Source organism: Ictidomys tridecemlineatus, chromosome 4, assembly GCF_052094955.1.
Source record: "Ictidomys tridecemlineatus isolate mIctTri1 chromosome 4, mIctTri1.hap1, whole genome shotgun sequence".
NCBI classification, from domain to species: domain Eukaryota; kingdom Metazoa; phylum Chordata; class Mammalia; order Rodentia; family Sciuridae; genus Ictidomys; species Ictidomys tridecemlineatus.
The window spans coordinates 200,693,605-200,712,949 of NC_135480.1; the positions used below are offsets into that span (position 1 = coordinate 200,693,605).

Sequence of the window (19,345 nt, forward strand, 5' to 3'; positions counted from 1 at the left end):
TTGATTCAAGTGGGTTAATTCACTGTTTTTGAAATCATCCCTTTCTATATAAATGTGCAAAAAATAAAACCTGTTTGCTGTTAGTATTTTACCTAATTCATGAATCTGTTTATGACTAAACTGAACTAGAAGTAAATGAATATCCTAAGACTCTCAAGGACAAACCTATGAGCTAAATCACTTCAATAAAATAAAATGGTAAAAAATTATTTACCCATCATACACAAGAATGTACACTCAAAAACACATTTTGACAAAAGCATACATGGCATTAGCTGCCAGTCTTCTCAGAGCATGCAAACCCAAGTAAAAATGACACTGTCAAGAACACTCCATCATTACTTTGATCAAATATTTTATCCTCCCAAAAGAAAAAGTAAAAGAAACAGACGAATAAACAAATACATAAAATTGCAACAAGAGGTTCCACATTTAACCTTATTTCTAAGCTCCTTGGACCTCAATCTCTACGGCATGAAATCAGATGTAAATCTAGTATGGTGCAAGCAGTGCATATAAATCCACAAACGAAACAGCTCAACTTGAGTAAAAAGTAAGGTTTCCTCCTTTCCTTGTCTATTCACCTAAGATTAAATAGTGTCAAAGGGAAAAAAAAAAGTTAGCATCACTTCTACTACAAGTATTTATTAATATTCTATCCATAACTTTCAGATACTTAGACAAATCAGCCAGGAAAAAAAAAAATGAAGAACTACAGGAAATTTAAAGCATCAAGAATCCACTAACCTTAATCCATTGAACAGCTGCTTGGATTTATCCAGAAGATAACAAAAATCTGTGACTGTTTTCCTCTCTCCCTGTGGGATATCATCTTCAGCACCTCCAGAGGACATGATTTCTTTAAGGGCAAATTCAGTCCTGTAAGAAAACATATGTTCATTTACCCTGTGAGTAAAAATAAAAACCGAAGCAAAACTTAGATATATTATTTGATAGGATTTTTTCCCATGATAGATACAGAATTCTTCTGATTATACACAAATCACCAATATAATCTTATAAGATGGACCACTGCGGCCTGGAGATCAGGAGGAGAGGCCCTGCCAGAGCCCAGAGATCCACAGTGAGCCACCCTGCACTGGGGTTCCTTATTCACCAAAGCCTGGCTCCACAGCCCAACATCAGGGTACACATAGGCTTGAGGCTACCACATGAAACTGGGATATCGCTGCTTCTATCAAGGGACAACAATAAGGACCTGGTAACCAAGGTCCCTGTGGGTCTGGCTGCACCTAATATCTCTACTACAGGTGCTAATAGTTACCCTGTTGCTGAGGTAACAGGGGGTCTTGCATAGGGTTGCCTATCTCGTTTCTCCTACTAACAGTCAACTTCTTATGATTACCCTCTCACTAGTCATATAATCTAATACCTCCATATTCTCATATTCTACCTCATAAACATCTCAGCCAACCTCCTGGACCCTGCTTCTACCATTAGAAACTGTAAACCATTACGCAAACCTATTGATTATAAGGTAAAAGATAACCGAACTCATCATTTCTGATTATAGTGACAAAACTGTATATATAACAATAGAAGCTAAATGATATATGGCTGCACATTGGGCACACTGAGTGCTGTAATATTGATCTCTCCTTTAAAAATGAGATATTGGTATAGGGACACTATAAGACAATGAGGCAGAAGCTGTAATACCTCAGATCACGCTGCAAGAGACGAAGACTCATAGATATCATGAAAAAACAAGAAAGGAAAGTGCCTCAAACCATCCAAGATACTACAACAATTGAATGCATAGACAGCAGAGTAGGTGAACCGTCAGAGAAAGAGTTCAGAATATACATAACTAAAATGATTAGGAAATTAAAGAATGACCTAAGGGAGCAGATACAAGCAAAAATTGATCATCCAACAAAGAGACAAGAGAACAAATACAGGTTGCAAGAGATTACTTCAAGAAAGATAGAGATATTGAAAAAAAAACAGAAATCTTTTGAAATGAAAGAAACAATAAGCCAATTAAAAAACTCAATAGATAGCATCACCAACAAACAGACTAGATCACTTGGAAATCAGAACCTCAGACAATGAAGACAAAATATACAATCTTGAAAATAAAGCTGACCTCACAGTGAAGATATAAAAAAAACATGTACAGAATACCCAAGAATTATGATATCATCAAAAGACCAAATTTAAGATATACTGGGATAGAGGAAAGTTCAGAGATTCAAACCAAAGAAATGCACAATCTCTTTAATGAAATAATAGCAGAAAAATTCCCAAGCATGAAGAATGAATTAGAAAAATCAAATACAAGAGGCCTAATAAGACAAATGTACAAAATTACAACAGATCTACATCAAGACACATATAATGAAAAGGCCTAGCATACAGAGTACGGATAGCATTTTAAAGGCCACAAGAGAGAAAAATCAGATTACCTATAAGGGAAGACCAATTCTGATCTCAGCAGATTTTTCAATCCAGACTCTCAAAGCTAGGAGATCCTGGAACTACATATACCAAGCTCTAAAAGATAATGGATGCTAACCAAGAATCTTATATCCAGCAAAGTTAAGCTTCAAAATGTACGATTAAATAAAAACTTTCAATGACAAACAAAAGCTAAAAAAAATTACAGCAAGAAAGCCTGCACTAAAGGAACATTCTTGGCAAAATATTCCACAAGGAGGAAATGAAAAACAACAATGATATCTGCAAAGCAAAGAACTACAATAAAGGAAAAGCTAACCAAAGGAGAAACAAAGTCAAGCTAAACACCAAAAATAAACAAAAATGACCAGTAATTCATTTTATGTCTCTTTCAATCCTTTTGGATAAATTCTTACACATAAAAATTTAAATTACAATATCATCTAATTTTTCAGGGTTTTGTTTATTTTGCATTTTTTTTTGTTTTCCATTTCTCTTCACAAAGTTACACAAATATTTTCTTTAAAAAGTTTTAGCATTTTACACCTTATATATATATAATTAATCTAGTGATTACATTGGTTGTGATATGAGATGAGATATATTTTACTCTCTTATAAATTAAAAATCCATTATTCAGGATTCAAGGATGAAAATGATCAATCAGAATAAAAATTGTTTTATAAGGTATTTTTAAAGGTAAGGGGAAGGGTGAAGGAAATTAACAAATTTTGTGAAGCACCTTTCCTTCCGTAAACTTGTGGAGAGGTAAGAGGTGAAAAAAGAGAGAGCCATTATGAAAAACTTGTAGGAGAAGGTGACCCAACTTAAGTTATTCCCACCAAAAGCATGTAGAAACCAACTCTCAGTCTAATAGAGTCTTATAGAGAGGAATAAAACACCTCGCTCTACTCTTGTGTATTCCAAATTCATCTGTTTGGTGTCCCTTTCTGATGGAACTTGACAAGAAACCACCTAACAAGGGGGCTTATCATGCAGCCTATAGCATATGACTCACCAAAAGGTGAAAGACGGAGAAAGGAGCCAATATGGCAGCCACTGGTTACATGAGGCTACTGAGTATTTGAAAAGTATCTAGCCTGAATTAAGGTGTGCTATGTGTTAAATAGACATTAGATTCCAAAGTATTACTAGGACAAAGAAAATGAACATGAAATATCTTACTAACAATTATTTTCTTTGCAAATTATGTTGGTAATCCATTGGGTTAAATGAAAATATATTAATTTCTCTCTTTTGTTTAAGAAAAAGAAGTAAAGGTATCATATTCTGTATCTTCACTGTACTACTTTATATCCATATTTATATGTTGCCATTTTTTATATTTGTGTTATCAAAATTCATATAACTATAAAACTAAATAATGCAAATTATACCACATATAAATTATATCTCAACAAACATGACTTTAAAAAGACATCTAGTCTGTGAAGTGTTTTAACAGTATTGGGCACATACTAACCACCTGATAAATAATGGCTATTATTATGATTCATTAAAATAACCCAGCATCAAGATGTTTCATAGTGGGGTAGGGAGGGAGAGCATGGGAGGAAGAGACAAATTCTAGATAAGGCAAAGGGGTGGGAGGGGAAGGGAGGGAGCATGGGGTTAGAAATGATGGTGGAATGAGATGGACATCATTATCCAAAGAACATGTATGAAGACACAAGTGGTGTGAATATACTTTATATACAACCAGAGATATGAAAAATTGTGCTCTATATATGTAATATGAATTGTAATATATTCTGTTATCATATATAACAAATCAGAATAAAAAATTTTATAAGATGGTGTTAGAAAATAGATAATTTTGTGTTACTGATGGGAATGAAAATTGGTAGCAACTTTTTATAATATTCTTAGTAAACATTATTTGAATACTTATTCTGTTTTAGGCACTCCTGTGTATGGTTAACAAATCTAAATTACTGATACTTTTCACCTATTTGTTCATTTGATCCAGTGTGTAAATCCATCCTGGAAAATGACTATAAATAGAGGCCATCTAATCCACATTTCATTATCAAATTAATTTTTTTCCCCCTGGCTATACTGGGGGATTGAACCCAGGGGTGCTTTACCACTGAGCTATATCCCTAGCACCCCCTAATCTTTTTTTAATTTTTAAATTTTGTTGTGGTACTGGAGATGGAACCCAATGCCTCATGAATGCTAGGCAGACACTCCACCACTGAGCCACACCCCCAACCCATCCCAGCCCTTTTTATGTTTTATTTTGAGACAGGTTCTTACCAAGTTGCTGAGGCTAGCTTGGAATTATTGATCCTCCTGGCTCAGCCTCCCAAATTGCTGGGATTACAGGTTTGTGCTACTGCATCCAGTTTGAGTTTATTTGGGGGACAAAGTCTCACCAAATTGCCAGGCTTAAACCTGCACTCCTCCTGTCTCAATCTCTCAAGTCACTGGGATTATAGGCATGGACCACCATGCCCAGTTTATTACAACAATTAAAAATGGAAAACAGGGGCTGAGGTTGTGGCTCAGCAGTAAAGCACTTGCCTAGCACATGTGGGGTGCTGGGTTCAATCCTCAACATCACATAAAAATAAAATAAAGGTATTGTGTCCAGCTACAACTAAAAAAACAAATTTTTTTTTTAAAAAAATGGAAAACCTGAAAGCTCCCAAAAGGGAAACCGTTAAGCCCTTCACTTAACAATCCTTGCACGCTTGCTACTCTATCACTAACATTTATATTTAAGAAGGTGAGGCAATAATACAAGGATACTTCAGTATGAAAAGAACATAAAATTGCCATATACACATACACAGAGGTATATATTTAAAAATATTTTATTGAATCCAAGCTACCTCCATGTGTAATCAATTATATTAATCAGTCATTTTTAAAATGGTAAGCTATTCTAAATTTAAAAAAGGAAACCTCATCTTTTTACAGACAGGAATTTCTTGGATAACAGGGAAACTTGGCCCCAGTGTAGGGTGAAAAAATAGGCGGAGAAGACAAGGGCCAGAAAGCAGAGCTGGAAGTTAGGGTGTGGTGCAGTTATTTTGGTGAATATTTTTCTCTCCAAAACTGTCTTGAACAGGCAATTGTGGTTGCAAGGCAGGAAAACTGTCAGCAAACCTAGCTACCATGAAGCTTCAGGGTAACACAAGGGTGGCACTGGAGCCAGCTGGTAGTGTCACTTATGACAATGGAACAGCACTGGGTGGTCTGTGAACATGCACGTGTTCCCTCTTCCCTCCACTTCTTTCCTCATTCCATGTACTAGCAGGAAACAGATCTTAAAAAGTGCTGCCTGGGAAGGAGTTCAAACAATAAGAGGGGGACATCAATCAGACAAACTAACAAGGACAATGGGACCCAGGATACTGCAGGAGAGAGGTAAAACACAGAAACAGAAAAGGTTAGAAGAAACCCTATGGTTTGCAAGCAAAGGTAAAATGACTGACTTCTAAATATACAGACATAAGTGTGCAGAATGTGTGTGTGTGTGTGTGTGTGTGTGTGTGTGTGTGTATTTGTACACGAGCACACACACATGCATATTCCATAGCTCTGTGATTCTGTCTACTGAAAGCAGGCGGGAAAGTGACTACTTGCCCTCTCCAAAGGTTTAAACATATTAAGAACCTAACTCCTGGTTTCTAATTCCATTCTCCAATATAATGTACCAAAGAGCCAATGCTGTGGTGCACGCCTGTAGGGCAGAAGGATCGTGAGTTCAAAGCCAGTCTCATACCAAAGCTCCTTGCAGAATTGCAATTGGCTAATTACAGACTAGTGTAGAAAAGCACAAGATGATTCTGGAATACTTTAGGCCAAAAAAAGTGAAAGTGCTCAAAAACTGATAGAGACATGTCAGAAGGACTGAGGGTCCAATCTGAAGATTCCATTGGCCGAAATGCAAGCATTTCATCACCAAAACAAATAATGATAGCAGCAGATTCTAATCTATTGAAAAATAAATCATAAGGCAATACCAACATAAACAAATGAATAAATCAATTGAAAGCTTGATAGTAAGATTATTTCAGAGCGTTTCCCCACAAAATGCGTATAAAAGAGAAAAGTAACTTTGGGTAGCAAATCCTGGCAGACATCGCCTTCATCAAGTGAGCAAAGTGAACATCATTAATAATCAGGCCAAGTCCAAGTCCTGTACGATGAGAAGAGAGGTTCCTGCCAAAGATGCATAACCTGAAACACACAAAACCAACCTGAGAGACACACTACAAAAAATTACCAATTTATAAATCTTCAAACTATCTCTGAACTGGTCCTTCTGCTGTAAATAATATTATTGAGACAACTAGTAAGGCTTGAATGGGGTCTGAAGACTAAAGGAGAGTAATAAATCAATAATAAGAAAAATATTAAATCTCACCAGTAAGAGACAAAATGCAAATCAAATATAACAAAATGAACACATTAAAAATACATTAGTTATAGCAGCTGAGTAACTGAAACCAGCATATTTGCTAGAGGCAGTGTAAATTAGCTTGACCCCATGGATTTCACTGAATGTACGAGGGCACATGGAACACTCATTCTATTAGACATAGCAATTACACTTTTGGAAAAATTATCTTATGAAGATGTTAACTATCATTACTGGTAAATTACTGTTAATACAGGGAACTGTTGAAGAGTTGCTAGCTTGTTAGACAGGCTCAGCTTAGCATATGCCAACCTTCAAGACCTGTCTCTCTTTCCAATCTTACCTACTACTTCAACACAATGACTATTCTCAAACTACAATGAAATACCGCAAGTCTCTAAACAAATCCTACTTTCTTACGTATTTCTTTCTGCCTATTTTGTTCATCTGGAAAATTTATACCATAATTAAAGATATTATTCAATGACATATTTTCAGTAAAACTTTCCTTCACAATGCACTCTCTCCCTGACACCTACCTAAGATCAAGTCAATAGGAAGTTTGGTTATTCCATCAAAGTTAAACAAACAACTATCATTTGTTGAAAAAAAAAAAAAAAGAATAGAAAGAAAGTCAGGGAACATGCCTGTAATTCCAGCTACTCATGAGGCTGAGGCAGGAGGACTGCAGGTTCAAGGCCAGGCAGAGCAACATAGTGAGATCTCATGTCAACAAAAGAAAGAGGAAAATAGTGATGCATGCATGTAATCCTAGATACTTGGGAGGTTGAGGTAAAAAGAGCCCAAGTTTTGAGGCCAGTCTCAGCAACACAGTGAGACCTTGTCACAAAATAAAATTAAAAAACAGCCAGGACTGTACTCAGAGGTAGAGTGCTTGCCTAGACCCCAAAACCACCAAAAATGAAAACAAAAATGAAAAAGAAAGAATAAAAGATATATATAGGATGTATCACCAGCAAAACTTCCCTGAAGGAAACAAGTCCTTTAAGAAAAGGGAAAATAATATCAAATGAAAGTTTGAAGATACAGGAAGAAATACAGAACAAAAGACAGAAAATGTATGGGTAAGTCTTAATGAATACAGACAGCAAGAAGCAACCTAAATGAATATTTATAGTATAAACAAAAAATAAGCCAGGTGTGGTAGCACGTGCTTGTAATCCAAGCAACTTGGGAGGCTGAGGCAGGAGGATTCCAAATTTGAGGGCAGCCTCAGCAACTAAACAAGGCACTAAGAAATTCAGTGTGACCCTGTCTCAAAATTTAAATGGGTTGTAGTAGAGTGCTTACCTAGCACGTCTGAGGCGCTGAGTTTGATACGTAGCACCACATAACAATAAAGAAATAAAACAAAGGTTTGTGTCCATCTATAACTAAAAAAGAAAAAAATAGACCTAAAAACTTTAAAAAAATTTTTTTTAATGAAAAATAAGGACTGGGGATGTAGCTCAGCATTATAAAGTGCCTGGGTTCAATCCCCAGCACCAAGAAAAGGGAAAAAAAAAAAAAGCAATTAGTTAAATACAAAACATATACACAATAGCATCAACAAATCTAAAAGTTGATTCTTTGAAAAGACTAATAAAACCCTGCAAGATGGGCTGGGGTAGCGCAGTGGTTGAGCATGCGCTTGGCATATTCAAGGCCCTTGGTTTGATTCCTTGCATCAGAAAAACCCAAAACCCCTGCATAAGTGATCTAGGGAAATAAAGAACAAATAACCAATATCAAAAACGAAAAAGGAATATTACTACAGAATAAAAGGATTGTTAGCAGAAATATTATGCATAAATGTAGGCCCATCAATTTGAATATTCAGGTAAAATTAACAGTGAGAGAAACACTTTTTACAAAAAGAACTAGAAATTTTAAATAGTTTTCTATTAAAGAAATTGACAGCCTAATTGAAAGCCTATCCGTGACAAAAACTCCAGGCCCAGATGGTTTCACCAGCATATTATACAAAATATCTAAAGAAGAAAAAAAGTACCAATCTTATACAAACTGTTAAAGAACATGGAAGACGGCACATTCCAACTCATTTTATGAGACCAACACAACTTTGATACCAAAAGTTAACAAGGATATTACGAGAAAGGACAATTACAGGCCATTCCACTAATGAGGACAGATGCAAAATACACTAAACCAAATGTTAACAAGTCCAATTCAGCAATATATAAAAAGAACATGGCAAAACTGGGCATATTTTAGGAATCTCAAGTTGATTTGATATTTGAAAATCAATCACTGTAATCACTTACCACATAAGGAGAATGAAGGCAAAAAATCATACGACAGTTGCTCAACAGATGCAGAGCATGCATTTGATAAAAATCTAACACTGACTCACAAATAAGAAAAAAATTCAGGAAACTAGGAACAAAAAGATAATTTCTTCCATTCATAATGAATTTGGATTTTAAAACTACAGCAATAAGCATACTTTCTGATAAAATGGTGTTCTATTTCCCCATGAGATTGTGAATGCCTGCTATCACTGATGCAGACCTGAATGAAGAGAAAAAGAAAGTACAAAGACTAAAAAGAGATATAGAGCTGTCAGTATTTGTGAATGATATAAACATTTCCACAGAAATTTCAAAAGAATCAACTTAAAAATTATCAGAATTCACTACTGAATTAAGAAAAATCACTAAAGAAAAGGTTAAAAATCAACCATATTTCTCTATCTTTAAGAACAAATTACCGGATACTATAATGATGTTGAGAAAATCCCTACTGGGTCATCTGGAGGTCTTGATCACTGTACCTCGAATTATTAATTCATTTGCTGGATATCAAGTATCTACAATATCCTACATCATAAAAACAGTATTTAAGAAGAAATAAGGAAGCCCAAATCTCCATCATGTCAGATTAGGCTCCAACTTCCTTAATGAGACTCCTATAAAGCAAGAATTAAAACCAAGAATCAATAAATGGGATGGATTCAAACTAAAAAGCTTCTTCACAGCAAAAGAAACAGTGAGGTGAATAGAGAGCCTACAGAATGGGAGCAAATCTTTACCACAAGCACATCAGATACAGCACAAATCTCTAGGATATATAATGCAATCAAAAACCTTGACACCAAAACAACAAATAACCCAATCAATAAATGGGCCAAGGAACTGAACAGACACTTCTCAGAAGAGGATATACAATCAATCAACAAATATATGAAAAAATGTTCAGCATCTCTAGCAATTAGAGAAATGCAAATCAAAACTAATATTTCATCTCACTCCAGTCAGAATGGCAGCTATTATGAAGACAAACAACAATAGGTGTTGGCGAGGATGTGGGGAAAAAGGCACACTCATACATTGCTGGTGGGACTGCAAGGTGCAGCTAACCTGGAAAGCACTATGGAGATTCCTTGGAAAACTTGGAATGGAACCACCATTCGACCCAGCTATCCCCCTCCTCAGTTTATACCCAAAGGAATTAAAAACAGCATACTACAGTGACACAGCCATATCAATGTTGATAGCAGCACAATTCACAATAGCTAAATTGTGGAACCAACCCAGGTGCCCTTCAGTAGATGAATGGATAGAGAAACTTTGATGTATATACACAATGGAACATCACTCAGCATTGAAAGAGAATAAAATCATGGCATTTGCAGGTAAATGGATGGAGTTGGAGAACATAATGCTAAGTGAAGTAAGCCAATCCCAAAAAACCAAAGGCCGATATGAGGATGCTGACTCATAATGGTAATGAGGAGGGGCTGGAGGGAGCATGAGAGGAATGGAAGAACTTTAGAGAGGACAAAGGGGAGGGAGGGGGTAAGGGGGTGGGAATGATGGTGGAATGATGGTGAAATTGCATTCTGCCATCATTTATAACAAGTTAAAATAAATAAGTAATTTAATAAAAAAGAAATAAGGAATATCTTCATATATTGTTATTTTGTCTGAAATATAATACATAAATGACATTTTAATTTTTCAATTTTATTACTTAATTATGTTAATATTTTAAGTGAAAAAAGCAAGAAGAGAAGAGCATTTAATTGGGCCTGTGATCTCAGAGACTCAGGAGGCTGAGGCAAGAGAATCACGGTTCAAGGCCAGCCTTAACATCCTAGCTAGACCTGTCTTAAAAAAAAAAATGTTTTTAAAGGGCTGAGATGTAGCTCAGTAGTACAGTCCTGCTGGATTCAACATCAGTGCTAAAAATGAAAGAAAATAATATTTATAGGAAGCTTCTATTTACCTAAGAAAAGGAAAGGGATATGTGTATATGACAATATCTGTTCACTTTTTTAAAAAGCAATAAAGGTAATAATACATAAACTCTTTTAAAAGATGATTAATGATGGAGGAGAGGAAGAGAACAAGATAGAAGGGAACAGAGCTTACCTGGGTGCAGTGGTACATACCTGTAATCCCAGTGACTCGGGATGCCGAGGCATGAGGATCACAAGTTCAAAGCCAGCCTCATCAACTAAGTGAGACCCTAAACAACTTAGGTAGACTCTATCTCAAAATAAAAAGGAATGGGGATGTGGCTCAGTGGTTAAGCACCCCTGTGTTCAATCCCCAATACCAAAAAAGAGAGAGAGAGAGAGAGAGAGAGAGGGAGAGAGAGGGAGGGAGGGAGGGAGGGAGGGAGGGAGGGAGGAAGAGAGAGAAGGAACAGAGGTTAAAAAAAAATAACTAGGAACTGCTAAGACTTTGTCTTATTGCTTTTAATTTAGAACTATGTAATACTTTTAGATAATTTTAAAAGAAAAATATTAAAAAGCAGTCCCTAAAAATAAAGGAAATAATTTAAGTTTGTATTGCATTGATGACAAACTACATGGGAATTAATTCAAAATTACTTTAAAACATAATTTGGGTCTATATCTCTACAGGGATACTCTCTAGAGACAAAATGACTACAGAAAATCTTGAACCACTTGCAGAATAGGATCATTGTTAGTAATGGTAATGTTGATATGCTGAGAATTAATATTTATGTATTTAGGTGGAGAAAATAATTAATCATATTATCATCATGGGAAAATAATGTTTTTCAACAAGGAAAAATTTAAAATGGATAAAAAAAAAGAAATACTTAATCAGCACCAAAAGGTAGCCGGTAACTAGAAATAAATATAATGCAGATATATAAGACCTCATTAAAGAAAATAGTAAAATACTGACAAATAAAGAAGACTTCTGGAAAATTAAAAATACACTGTTTATATTGTGACTAGAAACCTCAAAATTATAAAGATATTAACTCCCCAATTTATATATTTAGCGTAATAACAATCAAATTCCCAAATATTTATTTGTAGAAATGGACAATTCTACAATGTATAAGTAAAAGCAAAGAGTGAACAGCAGCTAAGTTTAGTGGTAGAGCACTTGCCTGGCACGTTGCAGGCCGTGGCTTCAACACCTGGCCCCACACTCAATCAATCAATCAATAATACTTATGAATAAAATTAAAATTATGTGATAAAATACATATAAACAAAGTCAGTTCAATAAACAGTTAAGGAAAGCACATGGATAAACATAACACCTGGGAAAGAGATTCCTAAAAAGACACGGTTGTGGGCTGTATTGTGTCTCCCAATAAGATATGTTGGAGTCCTCATCTCTGATTCCTATGAATGTGACTGATTTGGAAATAGGGGTTTTGCAAATGTAGTTGAAGTGTAAGGTGACATGAAGAAATACTTTTCATCCAATGTGACTGCTGTCTTCGTAAGAAAAGAGACAGACATAGAGAAAAGAAAGGTACGTGAAAATACACACAGAGAGAACAGCCATGACAAGATGGGAGCACAGACTGGAATTATGCACCTGCAAGCCAAAGAACACCAAGGACTGTTAGCAAATACCAGAAGTTCAGAGAAAGGCATGAACAAATTCTCCTTCTGAGCCCTTAGGATGGAACCAGTTCTCCAACATCTTAATTTCGGACTCTAGCATCCTAAACTGTGAGAGTATAAATTTCTCTTAATTTAACCTACCCAAACTGTCATTTCTCATTTTAGCTTTAATTAGCATTTCTTTTCTGACTAATAAGATTCAGTGTCCTTTTCTCTGTTATAGTGGGTCTAGGAAACTAATACTTAGACATATAAAGTCCTAACAGGGATAACAAGACAGAAAAATAGGCAAAATGGCAATAAGTGAGGACAACTGTTTTATGACTTGGTTTACTAAACACAGAAAATTTGGCAAATTATTGACCTGTCTTATTTACACTTTCTTTTTATAGGAAGTCTTTCAACAAAGCATCAGGAGAAACTGCTACTCTGGATTTAATTCTGAGCAAGAGATTTGCAAGTTGAAAGTTTCAAAGAAATCCAGAGAGAAAATGATATATCTGTATTACTTAATGTTAGTCCTTAGGCCAAACTCCATTTTGAAAATCAGCACCTGCCCACCAAGGCATGACCTTCCCGTTAGGCCCACACCCAAAAAGTCCCTAACTACTGAAACCACAACAAAGACACCAAGTAACACCATCAAGTTACAATCACAAGATCAGATGAGTTATTTTTTAGCTACTCCATTGTATATGACTATACAATTAAGAAGTTTTCCCCAGCAGTCTGCTGCACCTTATAGAGGGCAGCCTGGCAGATATTCTGTCAATAAACCTTTGCTGGACTCAGAGATGCATCTCTTGCGGATATTTGTGCCAGCTACCCTAACACTTTTATTGTATTTCCTATATTACCAGAGAATAAACAAAGTCATAGTGGCCACGGGAAGAGCACTGAAGAAAGAGAAAGCCCACACATTCCTGTCCTAACCTTTTCTAGTAACTTTAGCTAACACTTCCAGTCAACCCACCAAAAGAAACAATTTAAACCTGTCCTACCAACTCAAATAACTGTAGTAAAAATTAAAATGAGATTAACAGGTATGAAAGAAACTTGAAAACACTACCTAATGTTTATCTCTACCATTATTAGTGTACAGTTAGTGGTGTTTTAAAATAATAAGGAATGTTTCTATGATTAAACTTACAAGGGAAACAGGCTGACAAAAATATGTTAAGTACACAGGAAATTAAATAAAAATATAATGCAAAATTCATTCTGATAAAGAAAAGAAACATTTACAGAAAACATAAGCTAAGAAAGAGATCATTTCTGGCAGTGATCAAGAATACAAACTGTGGAAAATAAGAGAGAGAACAGAGTGGGGGGGATCAGATATAAATATATAGGGAAAATGAGTGGAATAAAGGAGGTGGATGAGAGGGAGGGAGGAAAAGGGGAAGAAATATGGACTGAATCAAACAAAATCATGTTCTATGCATATGTAAATGTATCAAAAGAAAGTTCACCTTTGTCTCAATCAAAAGTAAATAAAGCGGCCTGGGGTTGTGGCTCAGCAGTAGAGTGCTTGCCTACCACATGTGAGGCACTGGGTTCAATTCTCAGCACCACATACAAATAAAGAAATAAAAATAAAGGTTCTCAACAACTTTAAAAAAATTTAAAAATAAATAAATAAATAAAGTGGGGTTAAGGCTGCAGCTCAGTGGTAGAGCACTTGCCTCACATGTGTGAGGCACTGGGTTCCATCCTCAGCAGCAAATAAAGGTATTTTGTCTATCTACAGCTGAAAAACATATTTAAAATAAGTGAATAAATAAAGGAACAAAAGGAAGATCAATGTAGTACAGGAGAGAGCAGGCAAGGAACAGGGGGATGGGGATTAAAATAATATTTTTTGCATGTATGATTTTGTCAAAATGAACCCAACTACTATGAATAATTATAACTCTCTAATAAAAATAATTTTAAAAATTAATAAATAATGGAGAGAATATGGAGAAAAAGGAACACTTTCACATTGTTTGTGAAACTGTAAATTAGTACAACCACTATGGAAATCAGTATGGAGGTTCCTCAAAAGACTAAGTAAGTATGGTACCACCACATGACCCAGCCACACCACTCCTTGGTATTTACTCTAAAGAATTAAAGTCATCATACTACAGTGATACATGCACACCCATGTTCTCAGCAGCCAAGCCTAAGTGTCCATCAACAGATGAATGCATAAAGAAAATGTAGTATATATACATACTGTGTATACATACAATGAAATTTTATTTGGCCATAAAGAAAAATCAAATTGTGTCATTTGCAGGAAAATGGATAGAACTTGAAACCTAGGCAAAATAAGCCAATCTCAAAAGGATCAAAAGTTGTATGTTTTCTCTCATATGTGGAAGCTAGAGAGAAAAAAAGGAAAAGAAAGGTGGGGGATGGGTCTCATGAAAATCAGAGACCAGTAGTGGGAAGGGACAGTGGAAGGAAGAGGGGAGGGAAAGGGAAAATTCCGGGGAATGATATTGGCTAAATCATAGTATTATATTGTGTGCATCTACGAAATTGTAACAACAAATCCCATCATTATATGCAACTATAACGCACCAATTTTTAAAATGTGGTAAAAGAAAAGACTCTCCGCCAAAAAAGGAAAGAGGTCATTTTCTTATGACTTTAAGAATTTTAGAAAGACATATAAAGAGATGGGATGGCCATATAATTACACATGAACATAGAGTACCACATGTGTTTTCTTAGCTGTAAAAATTTAATTCTAGCAATATCTATTTAATAAGGCTATCAAACAATAAACTGAACACTAATGGATGCAAAATTGTTCTATAAATTATATGTATTCTTAAACTATTAGAAAATTGTCATGAACATGCTCAAAAATAGAACATAAAACTAAAAAATACCGAATACCAAAACATGGTGTGTGGGGTAGGGGTCACAGATTTGCCATATTTGGTGTAAAAGGAACAAGAAGCTATGCTTGGTGCAGATGGTATTCCTATAATATGAACAAATGACAGAGCTCCAAAAGCTGGTCGTTTCAGTATGAAAATCTTCGTGCATTAAAGAGAGCATAAAATTATCATGAATTATGTATAAATCATTTTCTAAAAACAAAATGTTATTAAAATAAATTATATGTTAAAATAAGTAGAAGAGAAATTCATGGTTACCAAACTTCTCAGTGATCAACGCATAAAGAAACTGTGGCTTGGGTGTAGCTCAAGGGTAGAGCATGGACTTAACATGGGCAAAGCCTTGGGTTTGATCCTCAGTGCACACACACAAAAAGTACAAGGAAACTGACTAAGACCATAAGGGCTAAAATAGTTTAAGAAGCCAAACGAATTAGGACATGGCACAGCAGTGATGAACAGCCAGAAGGCCATAAAATGTTGTCCAAGACACTATGAAGATATCATTCTGCCTACCAAATATGGAAACGAGATGTGTCTATCTAACACAAAAATATGCAAATTCCAGTACTAATTCCACTGAGACACAGTACAACTAACAGAAAGCTCTGCAGTAAAAGGAGTGAAAGAAGGGCAGGAAGAAAGATGAAAGCACAGAATCAGGCAACAGCTGGAGACACCACACGACCCCACTTACTGCCTCCTGCACTTCTCTCCGCCAGTCCACCAGGATGCTCTAGGGGGACTGGTCCCTACTGACTGAGGAAACGGAGCTGTGATCAGGGCGAGGTGTGTCAGGGGAAGGAAAAAGTTCTCCACTGAGGGTAAACATGTGTGCATGTATCTGCTGTACCCAGGACCAGAAAGGAAAGCCAAAGGGCAAGAGAAAGGGGACAATCGAATTTTAATTAATGAGGAAAGATGTAAATGTGTAAAATATTTTTTCTCTTGCTCAACTAATTGAAATAAGGATTAAATCATTCTGATGTATAAAAGTAACAGCAAAGCAAAGAAAATAGTGTATGAAGATCCAGAGGGTACATGAAGGCATGAAGTAGAAGAAATGGGGAAACACAGAAACCACTTATGAAAATTTATTTTTCACTTTTTTCATATTTTTTTTCACTTCTTTTAGATCATGGTAAAATACAAATATTAAAAACTTACCATCTTAATCAAGTGTAGAGTTCAATGATTTTATTAAATATATTCAAAATGCTGTGCAATCATCACCACCATCAATATCCATAACTCTCTTCATCTTGTAAAACTGAAATTCTGTACTCATGAAATAACGACTTCCCATTTCCCCCTCACACCAGTACCAGGCACCCACCATTCCATTTTCTGTCTCTATGCTTCTACTGCTCTCAAGTACCTCATATAACTAGAACCATACAGTATTTGTCTTTTTGTAAGTGCCTATTTCACAAGGCATAATGTTCTCAGGGTTCCTCCGTGCAGCAGCACATATCAGAATTCCCTTCCTTTTTAAGGCTGATTAACCTGCCATTACATGCACTACCATATTCTTCTTTTTTTTTTTGGTGAGGTGGGTTACCAGGAGTTGAACTCAGGGGCACTCAACCACCGAGCCACATCCCCAGGCCTATGCTGTATTTTACTTAGAGACAACATCTCACTGAGTTGCTTAGTGTCTCGCAGCTGCTGAGGCTGGCTTTGAACTTGCGATCCTCCTTGCTCCTAACCCGCTGGGATTACAGATGTGTGCCATCACACCCAGCTGCACATACCATATTCTGCATATCCATTTGTCAACGGACACTTAAGTTGCTTCCACATTTTAGCTGCTGTAAATAATGCTACTCTGCACAAAGGCTTACAAGTATCTCTTCAAGACCCTGCTTTCAATTCTTTGGGGTGTGTACTAGAAGTGGAATTACTGATTCATATGGAAATTCTGTTTTTAAGCCTATCATACTGTTTTCCACACTAGCTTTACCATTTTACATTTCAAAATGAGGCACAAAGAGTTCCAACTTTTCCATATCTTCACCAATGCTCATTTTTCTGTTTGTTGCTTGTTTGTAATAACCATCTGAATGGGTGTGCAGTAGCATCTCATTGTGTTTTATTTTTTTTTATTTCTTTTTAGTTGTCAATGGATCTTTTAATCTTATTTATTTGTATGTGGTGCTGAGAATTGAACCCAGTGCCTCACACATGCTAGGCAAGCGCTCTACGACTGAGCCAAAACCCCACTCCTCACTGCAGTTTTGATTTGCATTTCTATAATGATGAGTAATATAGAACATCTTTCATGTGCTTCTTAGCCATATGTAGACCTTCTTTGCAGGAAATTCTATACTATGACTCTATTTTTATGTAGCAACAAGATAACCATACAATAGAATTTTAAAAATAACTAGTTTGCAGGTCAGGGTAAAGCATGCCTATAATCCCAGCTACTTTAGAGGCTGAGGCAGGCAGATCACAAGTTTGAGGCCAACCTAGGCAATTTAAAAATTTAATTAAAAAATAAAACCAGGCACAGTGGCACATGCCTGTAATTCAAGTGACTTGGGAGGCCAAAGCAAGAGGTTTGTAAGTTAGAGGCCAGCCAAAGCAATTTATTGAGGCCCTCAGCAGCTTAGAAAGATCCTGACTCAAAATAAATAAAGGACTGGGGATGTAGTTCAGTGGTGGGCTCAATCCCCACTCACATACACACACACACACACACACACACACACACACACACACACACATACAAATATAATCTAAATCAAATTAAATATATAGGATTTAATTACTCTGAATTTTTTTTCCTCAGACAAATAGCCTTGTGTTCTGCAGATTGCAGGCCTCTTTTCCAAATATTTTCAATTTCCTTGGCTCTCATAAAATGCACTCTCATTCTTTCTTACTTTCATGATACTTACTACTTCTTTCATTGGCAAATAACAGAAAGAATGTCCTAAGAACTCCAGGCTTGAGGTTATAAGCTGCTCCCTGCATCCACCAAAGCACATACTACAGTATGCTCCATTATGATCTGATTAGGAAAAAAACAAACAAACTCAAAATCAAAACTCTATAATCAAGATGGAGAGCTGAGGTCTAGTTAAGTAGTTATCTAAAAGGTATAAAGACAAAAGACACATGCAAGGTGTATTTATGAAACTGAGGGGCCTAGATACACAAAATGGAAGAAGACATCAAAAATATGAATCCTGGAGAAAATCTTACTGTGAATCCTACTGTGAGAAAGCAGAACCTGAAGTAGCCTATTGCTAAAAAATCATTAAAACTTTTCCAGGAGAGAATCCACAGAGGCTGTAGTCAAATATCAAGTAATTCAATGTGTGTGTGTGTGTGTGTGTGTGTGTGTGTGTGAGAGAGAGAGAGAGAGAGAGAGTGAGAGAGAGAGAGAGAGAGAGAGAGAGAGAGAGAAATATGAGGTCTCTCTATGTTGCCCAGGCAGGTCTCAATCTCCAGAACTCAAGCAATTCTCCTGCCTCATTCCTGAGTGCAGGATTATAGGTGTATGCCACCAAGCTAGTTTTCATGTTCATTTTAAGTATCCAATGTGCTGGGGTTGCTAAAGCACCTGTCTAGCACATGCAAGGTCCTGGGTTTGATCCTCCAACACCAAAAAAAAACCAAAACAGCCATTGATTTATAACATGAAAATCCAAAAAGAGAACAAAAGTACAGGCAAGAGCCTCAGTCAATAACCAAGCAAGAAGACATTTCTCCTATTCAGCATGTAAAGAAGTATAGGCCATACAGATGTTTAATTCTTAATTA

At 36.0% G+C, this 19,345-nt stretch overlaps 1 protein-coding gene across 6 annotated transcripts in view; it reads right to left on the reverse strand.

Annotated features, from left to right (window-relative positions):
- Scai (suppressor of cancer cell invasion) overlaps positions 1 to 19,345 on the reverse strand; it is a 147,382-nt gene that overhangs the window by 82,048 nt on the left and 45,989 nt on the right. For 3 of the 6 annotated variants that reach the window (XR_013438297.1, XM_078048199.1, XM_078048200.1), the window contains one exon: positions 748 to 879. Coding sequence is in view for 5 of the 6 variants with exons in the window: in XM_078048199.1 (XP_077904325.1) it covers positions 748 to 879 (132 nt within the window). In the remaining variant the exon portion in view is untranslated. Of the gene's footprint in view, positions 1 to 747; positions 880 to 11,228; positions 11,376 to 18,477; positions 18,591 to 19,345 lie in introns of all 6 variants that reach the window. The other 3 variants (XM_078048201.1, XM_078048203.1, XM_078048202.1) reach the window with 3 other exon arrangements.